The 22,692-nt window shown below is 41.9% G+C and overlaps 1 protein-coding gene across 2 annotated transcripts in view; it reads right to left on the reverse strand.

Moving 5' to 3' along the window:
* Positions 1–6,719: 6,719 nt before the first annotated feature.
* Positions 6,720–22,692, reverse strand: part of LOC143930316 (cGMP-dependent protein kinase 2-like) — a 341,093-nt gene continuing 325,120 nt past the window's right edge. For both annotated transcript variants that reach the window (XM_077454561.1, XM_077454562.1), the window contains exons 17-19: positions 20,170–20,232; positions 15,462–15,528; positions 6,720–8,796 (exon numbers count right to left, since the gene is read on the reverse strand). In XM_077454561.1, coding sequence (XP_077310687.1) covers positions 8,701–8,796; positions 15,462–15,528; positions 20,170–20,232 — 226 coding nt within the window. In that variant the 3' untranslated portion in view covers positions 6,720–8,700. The remainder of the gene's footprint in view (positions 8,797–15,461; positions 15,529–20,169; positions 20,233–22,692) is intronic.

The raw sequence follows: 22,692 nt of genomic DNA on the forward strand, positions 1-22,692 counted from the left end.
CTAAAATATATATATGCCGAAGCATGGGGGCATCCTCCCGCAAAAAAGTTATGCCGCGTACATACGTTCAAACTTTTCCATGGGCAAGCCCCCTGTCGGAATTTTGACCGTATGTACGCGGCATTAGGAGCAAAATCACTCCTCCACCCCTTATGCCCCCATGCTTCGGCATATATGCTCTTTTTTAACTGTGGTGGTGAAATCACCGCCTACAGCACTGGAGTCACGGCTTTATGTATCGTGGGAGCAAACGCTGTTGCTGTCAAGATAAATAAATCCGCGCTGCAGCTGAATGGCGTACCTGCTAAGCAAATTATGGTTAACGTTAAAACAAAGTAACATCCCAGTAAAACCTTACCATACCATACCTGCAAAGCAATTGCCAAAAAAAACAGTAAAAAATAAAACATTTTTTAACACAACCTGTGCCTAAAATATATATATGCCGAAGCATGGGGGCATCCTCCCGCAAAAAAGTTATGCTGCGTACATACGTTCAAACTTTTCCACGGGCAAGCCCTCCGTCGGAATTTTGACCGTATGTACGCGGCATTAGGAGCAAAATCGCTCCTCCACCCCTTATGCCCCCATGCTTCGGCATATATGCTCTTTTTTAACTGTGGTGGTGAAATCACCTCCTACAGCACTGGAGTCGCGGCTTTATGTATCGTGGGAGCAAACGCTGTTGCTGTCAAGATAAATAAATCCACGCTGCAGCTGAATGGCGTACCTGAAAACATGAAAAATGGTTAACAATAACACAGTAAACAGTAAAGTATAAAAAATTTGAGAGAAGAGAGAGAGAGAGAGAGAGAGAGAGAGAGAGAGAGAGAACAATAAAACGACAACTATTTTTGGTTTTTATATTTTATATTTTTTTTGGTTTTTTTATTTTACTTTTTATTTTTTTTTTATTTTTTTTATACACTTTTTTTTGAACTGTAAACTGTAACTGTAACGGTTCGGGTCTCTCAAAATGCGATGGCATCTTGGGAGACCCTGTGTTAGTGTGCCTAGCCTGTGAAATGCTGTACCCTACGCTAATACTTCACTAGTGTGTGGTAGCGTTCAAAACACTCACCCTGACAAAGACCAGGCTGGCCAGGACAGCGTGGACAATAAGAACGGGTGTCACGCCTATATCCGCGCTTGCTACAGACACGACATCTTTTTTGGGGGGCTCGTTGGGTAGGGGTACTCGGGAGGACATAAGAATAATGCCTCTCATACAGCCGGCTTACTGCATTTGGTTGGGAATGGTGAGGTACAGAACCGTCTGGAAACAGAAGCTCTGTGACAACCTCTCTTTGGAAGAAAAGAAAGGTTAATGTTCCGCCTGAAGCTTTGTATAGCACAAAAGCATTCAGCAAAGCCAATTGAAATAAGTAAGCAGACACTTTTTTGTACCAGCGTCTGGTCTTACGGGAAGTTAGATACGGCGCTAACATCTGGTCATTGAGGTCCACCCCTCCCATATTTTTGTTATATTCGTGGACACAGAGGGGTTTCTCCACAATACCAGTCGCCGTAGAAATTTGGACCGTCGTGTCTGCATGAAGGGAGGTAAGAACGAAAACATTCTTATTATGCCTCCACTTCATAGCGAGCAAATTATTACACCGATAGCAGGCTCTCTCCCCCAGCCTAAGACGGGAATCTACAAGCCGCTGGGGAAAGCCCCGGCGATTAGGTCGCACGGTGCCACATGCTCCAATCTGATTATCAAATAAATGACTAAACAGTGGCACGCTGGTGTAATAGTTGTCCACGTACAAGTGGTACCCCTTTCCGAATAAGGGTGACACCAATTTCCACACTATCTTGCCAGCGCTTCCTATGTAATCAGGGCAGTTCTCCGGCTCTACGTAACTATCTTTACCCTCATAAACCATAAAGCTCCATGCATAGCCTGTGGCCCTGTCACAGCACTTATAGAGCTTGACCCCGTACCTGGTACGCTTGTTGGGAATGTACTGTTTGAATGACAAGCGACCAGTAAACTTAACCAGGGACTCATCAACGCAGACAACTTTTTGGGGAATAAACAAGTCTGCAAAACGTTGGTTGAAGTGGTTTATGAGGGGCCGAATTTTGTAGAGCCGATCGTATTCAGGGTCTCCACGTGGACGACAAAGTTCATTGTCACTGAAGTGCAAGAACCGCAAGATCTGCTCGTATCGTGCCCTGGGCATGGAGTTAGAGAACAGGGGCATGTGGTCAGCCGGATGCGTGGACCAATAAGCCCGCATCCGCATAAATTTGTGTGTGCCCATGTTGAGGGAAAGGCCCAGAAACGACTTAAATTCGGAAACCGTAACTGGTTTCCAATCTCTGGCAAGAGACGGCAACTGGGGATTAGCGGCGATGCGTTGACCAGCATATAAATTGGTTTGGTCCACAATAGATCTATAGAGATCTTCCGTGAGATACAGAGAATAAAAATCGAGTGGCGTAAAATCATCTGTATCCACCTGAATACCGGGTTGGGCAGTGAATGGGGGAAGTACGGGTTCTGCAGAAGTGGTGGGCACCCAATTGGGATAGGCGAATTCTGCAGGAAGGGCACTATGGGTACGACGGGCCTGTCTTTGTCTTCTTCTTCTTGGTGGCAGCGGGACACTACTTGTGCTTGCCACCTCGCCAGCTTGAACTGCACTTATGGGACTCGCCACGTCACCACGTGATACTGCAGTGCTGGATGTACGCCCAGGGTGTACTAGGCCGCTGGTGCTTGCCAGTTCACCAAAAGGATGAGCGGCGCTAGTACTGGCTCTATACTCCATACGAGGGACTTCCGGTTCCTGCACCTCAACAACATCAGAAAATCGGGGCCGGGTACGCCTGACAATAGCAGGGACCTCTTCTTCGTCGTCAGAGCTATCTGACATGGAGGCGCTGTCCTCTACAGGTTCGTATTCTGAGCCTGATTCTGACAGATCAGTGTCTTCCTCTTCACTATCTGTCATGCTCAGAAACGTGTAGGCCTCTTCACTAGTGTACCTTCGCTTTGCCATTTTGGGCTCTAAATTTAGGGGTACAGTAGTGAGACTCACAGGTAAAAAAGCACCTAGCCTGTCAGCGACTGTATAAAACGCTACCAAAAAAAACTGTTAGCGATCGCAGGGATCAGGCCTGACTCTGCGAACGCTGCAGTTATGTGTGTTGTGTTTTGTAAGTGACAGTGATCGATCGATACTGCACTTGGGTGGGCTGGGCTGGGCTGGGCTGGGCAGAGGGGCAAAACGCAGGTGCTAGCAGGTATCTGGGCTGATCCTGCTAACAATGCGTTTTTTTAGAACCCTAAATTGCTGGGCACGCTAGTATAGATCTGATCAGATCAGATATTGATCTGTTCGGATACTATACCACTAAGGGAGGTGTATGCTTTGCGCGTGGGTGTTAGCGGTGCTGGCACTAACCTAGCACTGCCTGGGGCGACGCAGACCCTTTCTGACCCTAAAACCAAATTTATATCACCCGCCGGGTGATCAGGGGGTTAAACCTTTATTAGGTAATAAATGGCGGGTGCCCTGATGCTATAAAAAGCGAACTACCAAACCAGCGTCACCCGTAACACTTATACGGTGATCACTGGTGAAAGGGTTAACTAAGGGCAATCAGGGGTTAAAACCTTTATTGGGTATTTATATGGGGGTACCTGAAGCTTTATAAAAAGCTGACGGGGAACCTAAATAACTAAATAACTAACTGGCTAACCAGCGTCACCAGTGACACTTATGCAGCGATCGCTGGTGAAAGGGTTAACTCTAGGGGCAATCAAAGGGTTAAAACCTTTATTAGGTTATATATCGGGGTACCTAACGGTATAAAAACCTGGCGTTGAACCTAAAAAAAAACTAGCTTCCTAGCGGGACCAGTGACACTATTGCAGCGATCAGAAAAACGATCGCTTAGTGACACTGGTAAAAGAGGGTGAAAGGGTTAACTGGGAGGGCAATCAAAGGGTTAAACCTTTATTAGGGGGGGGTAGGGGGCTACCCTGGACCTAAAGGGGCCTAACACTAGCTGCCCTGACACTTTTTACAGTCACAACTGACACTAAATGTAGTGATCAATAAATAAATGAACACTGCATTAGTGACACTGTGACTGGGGGGGGGCGGGGGGCCGATCGGGGGGGTGATCGGGGGGTGACTGGGGTGAAATGTGTGCCTGTGTGTACCTATGTGTCAGTGGACTGTTGGTGCACTTACTTGCGTCTTCACTCCTCGCTGTCCGGTTCAAAAAGACCGCCACGAGGAGTGTGACATCACTTCCTCCTCCTGTGTTTACATTTTCACAGGGGAGGAAGTTCGTCACTGGCCAGGAGCGATCGAGAGGGGATGGGCGGAAACCAACGGCCATCCCCTCATCGCCGATCGCTCCGGCACCGAAAGGGACCGCCGTATCTAGCGGGAGGGGGTCCGATCGGACCCCCCACCCGCTAGAAGGCAATCACGTACATTTACGTGATTCTGCCTGCCTGTGCCATTGTGTTGACGTACATTGGCAATACGGCGGTCCCGAAGTGGTTAAAAACACTTTTACATGTTGGTGACTAGTTAATAGGCAGGTTTTTGCTTCCTCCTTAGATCCTGGTTAATATTATGCATGGTTTGCAGATAGACCCAAGAAGAGATCTGTGTCTTTCTAGTCGCTGGCACTGTTCACGTCGTCGTAGTTATATTCAGTGCATTTTTGCAACTTTTTGACAGAAACATACCAGCTGTAGAGTTGAATGTAACTACAAAACATCCCAAAACACATTCATTTTACATGCATGTTAACACCTGGGGGAAGCTCTCTTCCTGTAAAACACGCAAAATGCTGTAAAATGCATTTGAAAACTTGCAAAAAACATATGTGAAAACTGAAAAAAAAACCTGAAAAAAAAGCATGAACCAGCTTCATCTTTGCAGATTGGCATGTTTACAAAGTTTATAAATTATTTAAATTATTTTGCAAAAATGGCCCCTAAAGGCAAACTGATCTTTATTTAAAGCGGAACGTCACTCATAAAGAAAAGCTCTGCTCATTTGCCTCCCCTTCCCCATTGCCACATTTGGCACCTTTAGGGGGGAGGGGGGAGCGGGTACCTGTCTTGACAGGTACCCTCTCCCAATTCCGGCTGACTTCGCTGTGGTGAACTCATCTGAAAGTTTGGCCCCACTCCTCCTTCCCCCGCCACCAGTCATTCACAAAGCGCAGCATGCTTCACACGTGCAGTAGGGAACAAACCGTCTGTAAAGCCACAAGGATTCACTGAGGTTTCCCTTCCAGAGATTGTGGCTCGGGTGAAGACAATGCTGAGTAGTTCCTGGAGAGGTAAGTGTCCTAATATTATAAGTCAGCAACTACAGCAGTTGTAGCTGCTGATTTTTTTCTGAAGGAGCCTGGGGCTCCGCTTTAAGTCACAATAGTAAATAAAGAAAGTCTGATTTCCATTGTTTGACAAAAGTTTTGTAAGTCAACAAGAACAAAGTATAAGAAAATATAGGAAAATGTCCCGGACAAAGTATCAGTGGACAAGTACTGATAAAGACACACACATTTTGTATAGTGACATTGTTTGTCATTCTCAAGAATGATCTGTTCCAGTTAGCCATGTCCTGACCAAAGAACATTTAAAATAATTTTAATAGAGAATTTGTAAAGATGCATAAAATTGTAAAAGTCTACATTTATAAAGACCCATTAGTTTATCAATCCACAGAAAGCCACATTTTCTAAAACGAATTTAGGTAATATAGTACTATTGATATCCTCTCTGGACCATGCTGAGATGACAGCATGCAGTTATTAAAGTGTCACTAAACCCACAACAGTAAAATCAGTCTTCATATGCAGTAAAGCATGCTTGTTATACTCACTGTGGAACCTAAGGGGTTAATCATGTGCATTGTGTAAAAAGGATGTTTGATTCCATCTTCTCTGATCCTCCTCTTCTTCTGCAGTCCCCACTCCATCTCCTGATAGTGTATACTGTGGGAGACCAGATATAGCGAATGCAGGGTCTTGGGTTTATTAACACTTTAAACCCTGGTTCCCATTGGTACGATTTGAAATGTGATTTGACATGTCAAATCGCATTTCAAATCATCGGCAATTGCCGGCAATGGCACCGTCCTAATCAATGCGATGCTGCATTTGCAGCGCCGCACCGATTTAAAAAAGTAGTTTCTGTACTACTTTTTGCAGTTTTGGCCTGCGATTTACATTGACATCTGTGCAAAAACCCATACAGATGTCTCTGAAATCGCGTCCGAAATCAGGATTCGGGACTGACATACAAGTCAAATCGAACTCATGCGGCTTCATTTCTACGGCTCAGTTGTGAACCTGGGCTAAGGAAAAGAGTTTTGATGGCAGAGGACTGTAAACTTACAATAGTATCTATTTATGTATCTACTATAAGAAAAACTTTAAAGAGAATTTGTGTTTAAGAAAAGACGCCATGAAGGTAAAATTTCTCTAAAAAAAAAACATTGCTGCACACCTCAGTTGTGCAAAAAGCCACATGGATATTTCACAATGTGTATGTAACAATGTTCTGTGGATATATGACACAAGAGTTGAACTCTTAAGTTGAAATTTGCAACATTGTGTTTGGAGGAAATAAATCACTGCACACCAAAACCTCATATGAACCACACTAGAGGATACTGCTTTGATGCCTTAGCACTTAGGTTAATATTATAGAGGAAACAACGAAATCAAAGTTGTATGTATGAGCATTTATGGGAGAAAATCAGAGTAATGGTCAGTCACCTGAAGCATGATAAAATCTAGATGATGCAACAAGACCCAAAACACAGGATTAAATTGACAGAACAGAATGGCTGAAACAGAAGTAAATTTGTCCCTTGCGATGGACAAGTCACCAAATTAGACCTCATTCCCAAGTGACATACTATGGCATATTCTGAGAACATCTGTCCATACAAAGAGCCCAGGAGATGTCAATGAGCTGATCAATTAACATTTCCTTCTAACCACTGTGCAATGCTGATCAGCAGATAATGGGCAGAAGTGTTTGCTATTAAAGAAGGTTCTACTTAAATACAAGGGTTCAAAGGTCTGTATAGTCCACACTGTCCCTTTTCCTGAATCATCTTTATGGCCAACTTCTGATGGATATTTAACACTATGAAACCCTCCTGCAGACTGTGACACCTGGCCCACCACCCAATAGCGGAGGAGGCTCTTAGCTAGGGCCTCTCAGATGCCACCGAGCCTTGTATGCACCCCTATATCAAATTCCTGGCCCACTCAGGTCCCATCACACTGGTAAAACCCTCACTTGCAATCGGCCACCCATGGAGAATGCTGATCGGCAGAGACCAGCTGGAAGTTTATGCAGCTGAAGAAAGTTCTTAATTAAGGGTTCACATCTTGCTTAGACTTACATTTTGAAACAACTTTATCAATAAAGTTCACAGAAATGTATTCTATTATTGTGACTTGCTGAATATCAAAGTGAATTTTGGAAGCCGTTCATGCAAGCATGATGCATATCAGCTGGATATTTTTAATACTTACAGAAATATATTCTTAGGCTTGTTTAATCACTTATTTTTTATCTAAGGTTTCAGAAAAATTTAATAAAACATAAAGCACTGTGAAAAATATAAGATTGGCATAAAAAGAAGGTTCAAGTGGATTTTTACCTCTATCTTCTTGCCGTGTGCTTTATTTAATCTTCACACTTTGAAGCTATTTTGCACGTTCAAAGTGTGTAACCCTTCCATTTATGCTCTCTTTGGAACCAGCATGTTCAAGGCCATATTAGCTAAGATATTGTATTAGGCAAACAGCTGATCATTGAGACTTTCAGTAGCATCAGAGTTCATGTAGCAGAACCTACATAGGAAATCCCTTTACCTGGAAAATCTCTTCCCTGGTAAACAAAAAAAAAAAAATCATATCACTGAATTTTATCAAATATTTATATCTTTTGAGTTTTATAATGACCTTCTCTGAGATAGGCCAGGAAATACATATTTAGAAACATTTCCATCACATTTTACATGAAATTCCTATTCAAATAATTGAGCATCTCATATCAATGTGAAAAGTGGTGTAAAATTGGACACTTTCTGCTTAGGCCTCAATTCTCAAGCTCTAAATTAATTTACTATTAAGTGTCAGTGGCATTAAATACTAGAATAGTGTGATAAAATATGCTACTACTATGTGTATCTTTTAAACTGACAATATCTGTATGTTCCATATGCAGGTAACTGCAATACCAAGCAGAGGCAAATTGAAAAGACTGTTCAGTTGAAATGCCTCACATACATTCATAAAGGTCATGGGCATTCTTTGTTGCAAAGGAGAATCTTAAAGCGGAAAAAACAATTAAGCATGGCTTAATTTATCTTAAATCGTTTTTACAAGTTCAAAGAATAGCACTCCTGAGAAAGTGTTGTAAATGACCTAATAAGAACCTGGCCGCCAGCATGATTTTAACAAGGCATCATGGGTCAGCCAACTAAGAAAAAAAGCATATGTCATAATCCTGGCATGTTTTCCTGAATAAGTACATAATCAACGCTTCTTGTTTTTTTCTGTAATACAGACACTAGATTTTTCCATGTACGAATCCTGTAATTTTCTAAAGATCATCTAAATATTGTCTTCAGTCTTTCTAGAAATGTCAGTTAGAATCCAACTGGAATAATTATATCATTTCAGGTTTTTTCAAAAGTTCTTATCCCATCCGGATAACTCATCTGGTGGGTCTTCAGCTTCAGGCAGAAAAGTGTCAAAATAGCTGTGATCTGTGATTGACTTGATCTGTAGAAAAACAAGGTAATCACTTTAGTACATAATATTGTAAAGGCTTGTTGTATATACAGCCATTGATATTGTTTTGGGGGACAATACAGTTACATATAAAAGCCATAAAGACAGCAACAGAACCAGAGTTCTTCATAAGTGGGTTCATGGTTGCAGTTTTGGTAGACAAGAATATATTTTGCTAAATGTTGGGTGCCGTGACGAGGCTCTGTGGGTTACGCATGTGTTTACAAATGCATGTGGACTAAACCCCTGTTTTTAATGCATACTGTTAGACAGGTTAATTTGGTTGTCTGCGAGCTGGTTGGTATGTAGGCTTGGGGTTTTTCTTGGGCATTCCCCGGATTTTGTTGTTACCTGCTATAAAATATACCCAATAAAAAAAAGTAAAAAATCAAATTTCTTTATCAGTTTAGGCCAATATGTATTCTGCTACATATGTTTGTTAAAAAAAACCTAATAAGCGCATATTGGTTTGCGCTAGACATGTGCAATTTGTTTCATTCTAAATAAATTTGTTAATGAATTTTGACAAATTTGTTAATTCCAAATTAATGGAAACCCATTTAACACATTTTTCAGAATATTCGTAAATTCGAATATTTGAAAATTTGTAAATTGGTAAATTCAAAATTCCGTAAACTTGAAAATTCAAAAATTGGGAATAATAACTAACTAATAATAACTTAACTATTACTAACTATTAAATTATAGGTATTGTAATTTCCTTTCAAATTTGGCTGTTAGTGAATGTAATGAATATAAATTTGTCCGAAGTTATGAATTATCCGAAATAATGAATGATGTATATAAACGAATGTAATGTAACAAATTAATAATAATAAATAATAATAAGAATAAAAACATTTTATTATTATTATTTGCTATTAATTTGTTCTGTTACATTTGTTTAGATGTGGCATTTGTTATTTTGGATAATTCGTAACTTCGGAGCAAATTTGAATTCGTTATGTTCGCTAACAGCCAAATTTGAAAGGAAATTCCAATACCTATAATTTAATAGTTAGTTATTATTAGTTAGTTATTCTTTTGAATTTTTGGATTTTCTTTCTTATTTTTGAATTTTCATATTTATGATTTTTTTTTCATTTTTCAAATTTTTGAATTATGAATTTACGAATTTTACAATTTACAGATTTACGAATTGAGATAACGAATCATAACGAATGACCCAAAAAGCAGAAAAAAAAACAATAACAAATGAGACGAAAACAAAAAACAAACAAATTTTTCGGCAGTGCACATGTTTAGTTTGCGCAGAAGTTATAGCGTCTACAAACTATGAATTTTTTTTTCTAGTAATGGCGGCAATCAGCGACTTATAGCAAGGCTGCTATACAAATGCAGACAAATCAGACACCTAACTGGCACTTTTTGGGAACCAAGATCCATGTGTGTGATTATAATGGGAGAGGGTCACCGGTGGCACATGCCTCAGACCAAGAAGTAGCAGATCACATACAAAGTACTTGATCTGGCGCGGAGTGGCCGCCCTGCCTGCTGTACCATTTACTTGTATGAGAAAGTATCCTGTTCTATTTATATTGCTTCCTTTGTGTGAAATCCCTGGTGTTCCTGCCAGTCCCTCTGCTTTCCTATTCAAAACGGACCACACTAAGCAGGAGAGCACACCCTGATCAGTTCTCTAGCTATGCTGGGAACTCAGTGTACTCTCCTCCAATGGTCAGACTTTTCCAGACACCCCCCCTGCACAGCAATTCACTGGAGAGGTCAGTGTAGTGTTGCTTCTCCTCCCCCAGCTCTAATGCAGCTGAGAACAGAGGAAATTTGAAAAAGAAATGGCATTTATTATTCCCTCCCCTTCCCCTCCTATATACCTTTTATGTTCCTCCCTTACTATTTAATACTTACTATAAACCTACTTTAGAAGTTATGGTCAAAACTTGAAAATCATATATTTTCTTTTAGACATATTTATATTTTCTTGGGATTAAAATGTTTAAAACTCAGCTATAAGAATGTTTTCAAATTCTAAAATATATAAGGCCATTTATTGTCATTCCCACGAGAATATCTTGAAATTCTTCTTTGTTTTATATCATCCGTACTTCAATATGTCTTTTTATTTCTGGTATCAAATAATTTGTTTTATATTCTGTACGTTATTTATTTTAACATATAATAAAAACTTTTGAACGAGAAAAATGGCATTTATAGGTTTTTCATATCTATACAGTATGCTGCGTATCCTAAATCCTGCACTGTGCTGAAGCATCTTCTTGCAAACTTTGAGCTACTTACAGAGGCGTAACTAGTACCTTCACCTTCATCATTTGGAGTGATGAGAACAAAATTGAGCTTTTTGGCCACAATCATAAACGCTTGATTTGGAGAGTCAACAAGGCCTATGATGAAAGATACACCATTCCTACTGTGAAATACGGAGGTGGATCACTGATATTTTGGGGATGTGTGAGCTACAAAGGCACAGGAAATTAGGTCAAAATTGATGGCAAGATGAATGCAGTATGTTGTCAAAAATACTAGAGGAACATTTGCATTCATTAGCCAGGAAGCTGCACATGGGACGTACTTGGACATTTCAACATGACAATAATCCAAAACATAAGGCCAAGTTGACCTGTCATTGGCTACAGTAGAATAAAGTGAAGGTTCTGGAGTGGCCATCTCAGTCTCCTGACCTCAATATCATTGAACCACTCTGGGGGGGATCTCAAATGTGCAGTTCATACAAGATAGCCCAAGAATTTACAGGAACTGGAGGCTATTTGCCAAGAGGAATGGGCAGCTTTACCATCTGAGAAGATAAAGAGCCTCATCCACAAATACCACAAAATACTTCAAGCTGTCAATGATGTTAAAGGGGAAATACACACATGATCAGGGTCATTTGGGTAGTTTCTGTTGTGATTATGATTTAAAAAGAGTAAACACAGTTGATCGATAATAAATGGCTTCAGCCAAACACTAACCAGGAGTGAAAGAAACGTTTTTGTGTTATCATTCATATTCTCTGAAAAATGGCCAAGAAATCATAAAATCATAAATTCTGCCAGGGTATGTGAACTTATCAGCACAACTGTATATATCAAAAATATGTTCAGCAGCTGTGTGGGCTCTATGCCAGTAAGGTGGGGTCTCTGATCAATAAATCGTATATAATATAAGATCCGATCGGGAGCATCACCCGGATAGCATCTTGATCGCCATGTCAACAGAGAAGGCTATGCAGCATCTAGCAGCTAGGCAACTGGCAGAGAGCTCAGCTGTCTACAACTAGTAGTGCCACGTGCATGTGCCCATCAGTCCCATAATGTAACTGGCACTAGATCCTAATGTGCTGCCGCTGCCATGGACACAGAGATGCTGGACCAGCATTGTTAATAGCAGGGGCAGGACAGCAAGAAGAGGCCAGAAACCCCAGCGGTGGCGGACAGCGGTGGCGGACAGCGGTGACGGACAGCGGTGGCGGACCGGGACCCATTCGCCAGTGCAAACCTGGTAGTTCCACTGTCTCAGTGGGAGAATTCCCCCATCCACCTTTAATGTGTAAATGGGGGAATTGGATCATATTTTTGTTTTTTATTAACCAGATGGTTGAATAATAAAAAAAAGCAATTATTGTTTGGGCTGCCTAAGTACTAACTGAATGTGAGCAAGTTTGTGAAGCTCTTGGAAGAACAGAGAGGGAGGGAGACAGAGGAGAGAGGGAGAGAAGGGAGGTGAGAATTCTGTCTGATATAGTTGCACATCGGGATAAGAGAGTGGGCAGTCCGGGAAGATACAGGAGGAACAGGGGCAGGAGGAAGAGCAGGTTGCACTCCTCTCTCTGAGGGGATGGGGAGGGTGCTTGCTTGGCTGTGTGAGAGTGTCATAGACACTCAGCTCAGCTACAGCCACTGATCTCTGCCTTTACAGACTGATTCTCCTGTCCTATGGACAGGAGAAATCAGGCTGTTTCTTCAAACTGTCTCTACAGTAATGGATGGTTCGCAGCACTGCCTGCCCCCCCCCCCCCCCACAAGTGGTGTAACACCAGGGCCCAATCACAAAGGCGACCTCTGCAACCCTCAACACCAGAATCTTGCCAGAAGGAGAATGTCTTCATTTCCTGTGTGGGTTACAGTATGTCGGCTGAACCAAACAGGCTCTTAATGTGAAAATTTATGAGCACATCACTAATATTGTAAAGGAATTCCAGAATCATAGTGTCTCTCCTCACTATGGTTTGGCCCACAACAGGTACTCCAGGGGTACCCTATTTGTGGGCATAGACCACTTTGTTTCCCACTGGTGAGGTAATCTCAAAGTTAGAGAATTCTCCAGAATGGAGACGAGGTAAATATTTACCATCAAGAGTTACATTACACATGGCTTAAATGTCAATTGGGATGTTAACTGTTTTTTAAATAATTCCTAGTCCTGCCTATTTTCAACAGCCCATTTGTTCACCCTCCTTCTTTTTTTCTTTTTTCTTTTTACATTTCTTTCTATTTTTTATTTTATTTTTTATTTTATTTATATTTTCATTTTTATTTTCATTTTTATTTATATTTTATTTTCATTTATTTTCCTTTGTTCTTTTTCAGTTCATTTTCTCTTACTTTTAATCTATGTTCATTCACAGTCATTTCTATATTTACTCATTATACTCGTATTATGTCATGCATTCTTATATTCGCATAAATAGTAGTTTGCAATGTAATGTATTGCCCCATTATATTAGCCAAGTCCCGCTTTCTGAAATTTTTTTTTTTTTTTTTTACATTTATTGGGATCTGCCACTGCACTAACAATTGCTTTGTCTCTTTCCCCGTTTGGGGACACTGTGAGTTCCATATCCGGATACAGTAAAATGTATCTATCTTGGTGAGTGGTTCCGGTTAAGAGGAAAGTAAACATCCTCTGTGTTAATACACTCTTACCTGGATGGGAGGTGTGGTTAACCCATCATTGGCGCTTGCTCCATATGAGTCAACAAGTTAATTACCTGCTCTACATCGAGGCTTGGCTTTAACTTTGCCTAATTATATATGAAAGCGAGGCTTGGCCGGAGCTGTTTGTATACTTATAGCAGTGACAGGAAGTGACCTCCATGCCCCAGAAGAAGTCCTCTATTGACCGGTTAACCGGTCGGGCGAGGAGACGCTTCCTGAACCACCATGATTTTTAAATATCTTGCTGCAGCTTTTATGTTTTATGCACTTACCTGATTGAGCGATCGTTTGACAATCTACCCTTCCCGGGAACACCGCGGACGGCGGTGTAAGGTTAGACTGGACCGATTTTAATATGGTTTAAATTTTATGTGCTAATCAAGATGTTGATTTTGTGAGTGCGCATTTTGATGAGTTTTTAATATAAATAAATTGTTTGATACGAATGGGATTACGCTATGTAGTTTCTTTATTCCTTCAGATGTGCAAATCACCTTTTGAAAAGTGATTAATATATAACCGATGGGATATATCCGATGCCTTGTCATATGTGAGAGCTGAAGATACGATCGGTCATCTGTTGATAAGAGATGTGCTTTTGAACCAGGTGCTTCTGGTAAGTGCATAACCTATAAGGATTTGCACAGGAGGTGTGGTGGCGGACTACTGAGATTCTGAATGATCTGCTAGCAACACTTGGCACATTTTTATATATATTTTTCTGCTTGCATTAATTTTGTTGACTATGAATTATTATTGAAACATTGATGGACATTTTTTGTTTCTGGCATATGTAACAGAATTTTTGGGTTTCTTGCATTTGTATTGTAACCAAATATATGAATAGACATATGCCTATTGAATATGAGGAATATGTATGCAGAGTGATCCATAGAGGAACGAATTAAGTTTAAATAACATACAGTATTTATGCTTTCTGTTTGAAAGTAATCATATATATATATTTTTTATATTATAAGGTTTCTTACTGTGTGCAAGTTGAGGTTTACATATACTTAGTTTTTTATTACATTTTAAATTCATACTTATAGTTTTACGTTTAAGTTTTTAAAAAAAAGTGCTGCTAGTGCCTTTGTTATGTTCACCGTTGGTGACTTTCTTTGGCACCAGATTTGAGAATTTTGAGTAATATAGCAGCAGCTATAGTTTAGCACTTACCATGAGCGCTGAGGGAGTGGGATTTTAGTCTTCTAATATTTTGCTCATATTACCTTTAGTGTTAACACACATGCATTAATACACCTCATTCATTTAGAATGCGCTGGCAGTGCACCTCAATGCTCGAAAAATTTACCTGAGCCTTTTTTTGTGTCATAGTGCTTTTCATGAGTACATTGTCTACTACCGTATTGGGGTGCAATTCAAAATGAACCACATCACACTGCATTCCATTCCATTTCATTTCAGGTGTGAAGGGCAGACTATATAGCAATGCTGGAGGAAAGCAAATTGGAGCAAAAGTGGATTTGTCACCTATATCAAACAGCAATTTTCCAGCATTTACATGCAAAATGAAACAAGAAATCAGATTGTTCCAGTTTTGCATAACCTGATTGAACAGAAAGTTTTTGAGCAATACCCCATAACTCTCCAAGTACCACTTTTAAAGTGCTAGTCATAATCAGACCCAAACAAATGATATATGCATAGAAAATGTGTCTACTTGGGACAGGTTCGTACTGTAGTGTAGATAAGACCCACCTCTCTCTTTAGTGGTGAGAGTAGTTTCCGGTTACGTAGTCCATCCCAGTTAAAGCCTTGGAACCATCTGTAAAATACAATTTGTCATAATGATATAAGAACTTGTGCCCATCCCACTGTAGTTGGTAATGTGTGCTGATAGATATGTGTAGACTGCCTTCTTTGATCCCCATATGAAAGTTGCTTGGCAGTCTCTTGCTTTAGTAAGGAGTCAATTAGGAGTCAATATCTAGAATAAGCATGCAGACATAGACATCTGGGTGAATTCATAAAATTGGAACATCATAATATTTTGGGTTTTAGATTTTGTGATTTAGAAAGCACTGAAGCATGACAGGCAACTAACTTTTTTTTTTTAGCAGTAGAATAAGGCAACTAGCATTTCTAAGAGGAGACTATAGTAATATGTGTGCGCACAGGGTGTGCTAGATGTGCCTAGGCACACCTAGGCACACTCTATTTACCCCGTGTGCTGCAGATTCCCCCTGTTTAGACCCCTCATATTTCACCAAAGCCTCCAACAGGGCTCCAAAAAAAAAATTGTTGGAAAAAATATATATATATAAAATTGTAAACAATAATAAAAAATAAAATAATAAAAATGAAAACTACTGACACTGACCACTGTTCTACTGACACCAACAGTATATATATATATATACATATGCGCATGCATATGTGTTTGAGCTTTAGGGGGGAACACCCTAATGCAATAGACTGCGCACACCTACTCAACCCACATATTTCTCACACTAGAGGTTTCCTTGGGATTACAATAACACAGCTGAATAGCAGCGGCCAGGGGCTGCTGCTGGCAGGAATCTATTGATTGTAAACACTGCCTGTGCACACTGTGAGTGACCAGCAGTGGCTGTCAAATTTGTACACTGTATAAATGAATGGCCAGCTCCGCAGCTGTTTAGCTGCCTCTGAATGAGACAAACTATGACATGCACTGTGTGAATGTAACCTTATGAAGCAACGTCACCTAAATATATATATGTTTTCATTTTAGGTAAAGGGGAGCAAGGTTTGATTTCTCTACCAGGTCTTTTACAGCTCCCTGAATTCCCAGTACAGAGGTCACACCGAACATCCCCACCCTCAGCAGATGAGTTGTAGCTCTGAGCACTCTTGCCTATTTCTATATAGAAAAAGAATTGGCAGTAATGTGGGAGAAACATCATTATAATTGTAATAGTATCATTTAGACCAGGCATGTCCAAAGTCCGGCCCGCGGGCCAATCGCGGCCCGCGGCCCGGTTTTGAACGGCCCGCCTCGTAATCTAAACATATATATCTTTTGTGGCCCCCGGCGATCTCCCAGCGCCGGGGCCACAAAAGATATATAGTCTGGTTGCATTGGAGATAGGAGGCTGTACGAGCGCCGTGCACACAGGTGTATTTCCTGTTTACACGGCAGCCTCTGTAATAGGAAGTCCCATCTCCGCTATTGGACGACTGTTCTGTCCATCAAAGGAGGCGGGACTTTCTCTTAAAGAAGCCGCTGTGTAAACAGGAGATTCTCCTGTTCTTTGGCGCTCGTTCAGCCCCCTCCATGTCCCCTCCAAGGCTGCACTGATGGCAATGGTAAGTACATTCCTGGCTAATGGTGGCTGCATTCCTGGCTAATAGTGAGTGAAATCTTGGCAATGGTGGCTGCATTCCTGGCAATAGTATGTGAAATCCTGGCTAATGGTGGCTGCATTCCTGGCTAATAGTGAGTGAAATCCTGGCTAATGGTGGCTGCATTCCTGGCTAATGGTGGCTGCATTCCTGGCTAATGGTGGCTGCATTCCTGGCTAATATTGGCTGCATTCCTGGCAATGGTGGGTGCATTCCTGGCAATAGTAAGTGAAATCCTGGCTAATGATGGCTGCATTCCTGGCTAATGGTGGCTGCATTCCTGGCAATAGTATGTGAAATTCTGGCTAATGGTGGCTGCATTCCTGGTTAATGGTGAGTGAAATCCTGGCTAATGGTGGCTGCATTCCTGGCTAATGGTGAGTGAAATCCTGGCAATGGTGGCTGCATTCCTGGCTAATGGTGAGTGAAATCCTGGCTAATGGTGAGTACATTCCTGGCTAATGGTGGCTGCATTCCTGGCTAATGGTGAGTGAAATCCTGGCTAATGGTGGCTGCATTCCTGGCTAATGGTGAGTGAAATCCTGGCTAATGGTGGCTGCATTCCTGGCTAATGGTGAGTGAAATCCTGGCTAATGGTGGCTGCATTCCTGGCTAATGGTGGCTGCATTCCTGGCAATAGTATGTGAAATCCTGGCTAATGGTGGCTGCATTCCTGGCTAATGGTGAGTGAAATCCTGGCTAATGGTGGCTGCATTCCTGGCTAATGGTGAGTGAAATCCTGGCAATGGTGGCTGCATTCCTGGCTAATAGTGAGTGAAATCCTGGCAATGGTGGCTGCATTCCTGGCTAATGGTGGCTGCATTCCTGGCTAATGGTGGCTGCATTCCTGGCTAATGGTGGCTGCATTCCTGGTAATGGTGGCTGCATTCCTGGTAATGGTGGCTGCATTCCTGGCAATGGTGGGGGCTGCATTCCCAGCAATGGTGGGCGCGCAGGTGGGCACTGACCCTTATTTTGCTTTACAGTTTTTTATTTAAAATTTTAAGGTTTTTTCCTGAAACTTCCCTCTTATTCGCCAATAAATACGGTATATCCAAATAACACGCCCGAGCTCATCTCTTTAACACACACAGCCACAAAGGCAAGAGAATTCTTGTTGGGCCGTGTATTAGTGTTCGAACTAACACACTTAGACCGAATTTTAATGGTTCAAAGAATGTCAGAAAAATGGTCGGCCCTCGTGCATGTTCACTTCATCAAATCTGGCCCTCTTTGAAAAAAGTTTGGACACCCCTGCTGTAAAGCAAAATAAGGGTCAGTGCCCACCTGCGCGCCCACCATTGCTGGGAATGCAGCCCCCACCATTGCCAGGAATGCAGCCACCATTACCAGGAATGCAGCCACCATTACCAGGAATGCAGCCACCATTAGCCAGGAATGCAGCCACCATTAGCCAGGAATGCAGCCACCATTAGCCAGGAATGCAGCCACCATTGCCAGGATTTCACTCACTATTAGCCAGGAATGCAGCCACCATTGCCAGGATTTCACTCACCATTAGCCAGGAATGCAGCCACCATTAGCCAGGATTTCACTCACCATTAGCCAGGAATGCAGCCACCATTAGCCAGGATTTCACATACTATTGCCAGGAATGCAGCCACCATTAGCCAGGAATGCAGCCACCATTAGCCAGGATTTCACTCACCATTAGCCAGGAATGCAGCCACCATTGCCAGGATTTCACTCACCATTAGCCAGGAATGCAGCCACCATTAGCCAGGATTTCACATACTATTGCCAGGAATGCAGCCACCATTAGCCAGGAATGCAGCCACCATTAGCCAGGATTTCACTCACCATTAGCCAGGAATGCAGCCACCATTAGCCAGGATTTCACTCACCATTAGCCAGGAATGCAGCCACCATTAGCCAGGATTTCACTCACCATTAGCCAGGAATGCAGCCACCATTAGCCAGGAATGTACTCACCATTAGCCAGGATTTCACTCACCATTAGCCAGGAATGCAGCCACCATTGCCAGGATTTCACTCACCATTAGCCAGGAATGCAGCCACCATTAGCCAGGATTTCACTCACCATTAACCAGGAATGCAGCCACCATTAGCCAGAATTTCACATACTATTGCCAGGAATGCAGCCACCATTAGCCAGGAATGCAGCCATCATTAGCCAGGATTTCACTTACTATTGCCAGGAATGCACCCACCATTGCCAGGAATGCAGCCAATATTAGCCAGGAATGTAGCCACCATTAGCCAGGAATGCAGCCACCATTAGCCAGGAATGCAGCCACCATTAGCCAGGATTTCACTCACTATTAGCCAGGAATGCAGCCACCATTAGCCAGGATTTCACATACTATTGCCAGGAATGCAGCCACCATTGCCAAGATTTCACTCACTATTAGCCAGGAATGCAGCCACCATTAGCCAGGAATGTACTTACCATTGCCATCAGTGCAGCCTTGGAGGGGACATGGAGGGGGCTGAACGAGCGCCAAAGAACAGGAGAATCTCCTGTTTACACAGCGGCTTCTTTAAGAGAAAGTCCCGCCTCCTTTGATGGACAGAACAGTCGTCCAATAGCGGAGATGGGACTTCCTATTACAGAGGCTGCCGTGTAAACAGGAAATACACCTGTGTGCACGGCGCTCGTACAGCCTCCTATCTCCAATGCAACCAGACTATATATCTTTTGTGGCCCCGGCGCTGGGAGATCGCCGGGGGCCACAAAAGATATATATGTTTAGATTACGAGGCGGGCCGTTCAAAACCGGGCCGCGGGCCGCGATTGGCCCGCGGGCCGGACTTTGGACATGCCTGTTCTATATAGTACTATCTCTGTATCTTTAAACTTTCTACACTTTTGTCCACAGGTAAAAAAAATAAAAATGTCTGCTTGGACAACCAGATAACATGAAATAATAAAAATTGGAAAAGGAAAAAAATACATACATAGAGTTGTAAGAGGTTGAACTTTATAAAGATCACTATTTGTTTCAAACTTAATACCCAATGTAAAACGTTGGTCCACATGCCAATTGGCCTATAAATATCTATTTAAAACATATAATTATCAAAAATACAATATACTTACTTATGCTTTCTAATGTCACTAATGCCATTTTTACGGTTACCAAGCCTTTCCGCTGGATTAATCCTAGAAACAAAAGAAACATTGTTTGTCTTTCATATGGTGCCTGCATACAATTATTTAAAGGAAGTATTGATTTTGTAACCTAAGTTTCAAAACACTAAGTACCCAAAAAATTAGGATGAAGGATGTTCATTAACCACTTGCTTACTGGACACTTAAAGCCCCTTCCTGCCCATATAAATTTTCAGCTTTCAGAGCTGTCACACTTTGAATGACAATTGTGTGGTTATGCTACACTGTACCCAAATGAAATTTTTATAATTTATTTCGCACAAATAGAATTTTCTTTTGGTGGTATTTCATTACTGCTGTGGTTTTTATGTTTTTTTAAACAAACAAAAAAAAATTGTGCACTGGTAGGTGGCACTGGCAGGTGGCACAGGTGGGTACAGATTGCTCGGCGGCAGCTCTCTGTGATCGGGACTGCTGTCCCTCTGATAGCTGCCGGTGATCGGCTTTTTTTTCTCCTCAGGAGAAAAAATAGCCGATTACCAGCTCTGTTTACATCAGATGATCAGCTGTCATTGGCTGAGAGCTGATCATGTGGTAAGAGGTTGGGATCGACCCCTTACTCTGATCTGTGTTCAGCCAAGTCTCATAGAGTCGCTTATCACAAAGTGCACCATGCGTTCCCTGCAGGGTTGCGCAGGCTGCTTGAGCATGGGAGGCCATCATATGACAGCCTCCCGGGAAAGTAGGTCCATGCTGTAGCCGTCATTCGGCTATAGTGTGGATAGGAAGGGGTTAATATAGTTTTCTTTTTTTTTTCTTTTTTGTCCAAGAGTTATATTGGTTTTAAACAGAAGTTACAAAAAAAAGGACAACAGCCAGCTGGTAAATTGGTAAAAGGAGAAATAGGGAGCCATCCAGTCATAACCATTAGGAATTGTTAGCAAAAATAGCAGATGGCTGCCTATGAGTACAAATAAACCAACTAGTTCTTTAGTATTTGCATAACAGACATGCACTAAAATAACTGGAGCAGGTAATTGCTTATAAAACAGGTAGAAACCAGAATAAGTACCAAGATTTGCGGTGGGCATGGAGGCAGCAAGGGCAGCGGAGAGAGAAGGAAGGGAAAGAAGAAGGAAAATAATGTGGGGTATAGCTCCAGGAGAGGTAGTGTGATTCTGTTTTTGAAACATCTAAAGGCAGAGGATAACAGAGAGGATTATCAAGGTCTCAAAATGGAGTCATCGAAATCTGGGGGTAAGCAGTTCTGAAGCTAAGGCAGTCAGATTTTCTCAAATTTCTGAAGCTTATCATTTTCGATGGCTTCCATCTTAGCATGAATTAAGGCCTTATTCATCCCGTGTTTAGTTTTAGCCACAACCAAGGTTGTGGATCAGGCTGAATCAGTCTTTAGCCTCTTTGAAACTATCTAAAAAATGGCCTTCCAAAAGCTTTGGGCTACAGGGCAGTCCCACCACACATGTAGATGTGTGCCTGGGTCTGAGCAGCCACAGAAACAAGCTGAAGAATAAATGGAAACATATTTTGCTACCAGGTACCAGCGGGCGAGAACCTTGTAATTGGTTTCCACTGACAGGACATTTGGTGACAATGATTTGGTTTGTGGCCATATACTAAACCAATGAGCAATATCAAAGCTGTGCCCCAGGTCTTACTCCCATTTTACAACATATGGTGGAGGCCTAGCATCAGGTGTAACACTCAGCTGTTTGTAGAGAATCAAAATAAGTCCTCTTATATGTGGGTCACTTTTACATATGTGCTTGAACTGAGAGATCTGGGTCAGTAAAGAGCCTATTTCGAGGTATGGCCTGTAAAAAAAAATATTTGTAAGTATCGCAATAGCTCGGATCAGGGGGTGTCCATAAGTATCGCAAAGGGTAAGGAAGGAGTGGAATGTGGTTGCAGAGACCTTATGTAATCGTATGAGGTTTGCAGTGGACCAAGAGTGAAAGGAGCCAGGGGAGTCCCAGGCTGGATAGAAAGAAGGATTTCTGAGAAATGAGAGACGTGGGTTATGAGGTGATTGAAGACCATATGTGGATGAGGATTGAGCCCGCATGAGTGCCCCCATAGCAAGTGGCTTGCTATGGAGGCACTCAGCAGGGGGAAGGAGCGTCAGCAGGTAACCCCAGAAGAGGAGGCTCGGGGCTGCTCTGTGCAATGGTAATGGTAAGTATAACATACAGTTGTGCTCATAAGTTTACATACCCTGGCAGAATTTATACATTTCTTGGCCATTTTTCAGAGAATATGAATAATAACACGAAAACCTTCTTTCACTCATTGTTAGTGTTTGGCTGAAGCTATGTATTATCAATACCATCCCAATTCCGATCCGTTATCTTTACATGTTGTTTGCTGTCTGCCTGATGTAGAGTGGCACACTGACGTGCCTATACTATGTGAGCACACCATAGGGGGGGTTTTATGTGATTAATAAACTGTTAAAACTTTATTACACCACCCAGTCCTTTTTTACTCAACCAA

This window comes from Lithobates pipiens, unplaced genomic scaffold, assembly GCF_037356315.1.
Source record: "Lithobates pipiens isolate NorthernLeopardFrog02 unplaced genomic scaffold, aLitPip1_a1.2 Scaffold_25, whole genome shotgun sequence".
In the NCBI taxonomy this organism is placed as follows: domain Eukaryota; kingdom Metazoa; phylum Chordata; class Amphibia; order Anura; family Ranidae; genus Lithobates; species Lithobates pipiens.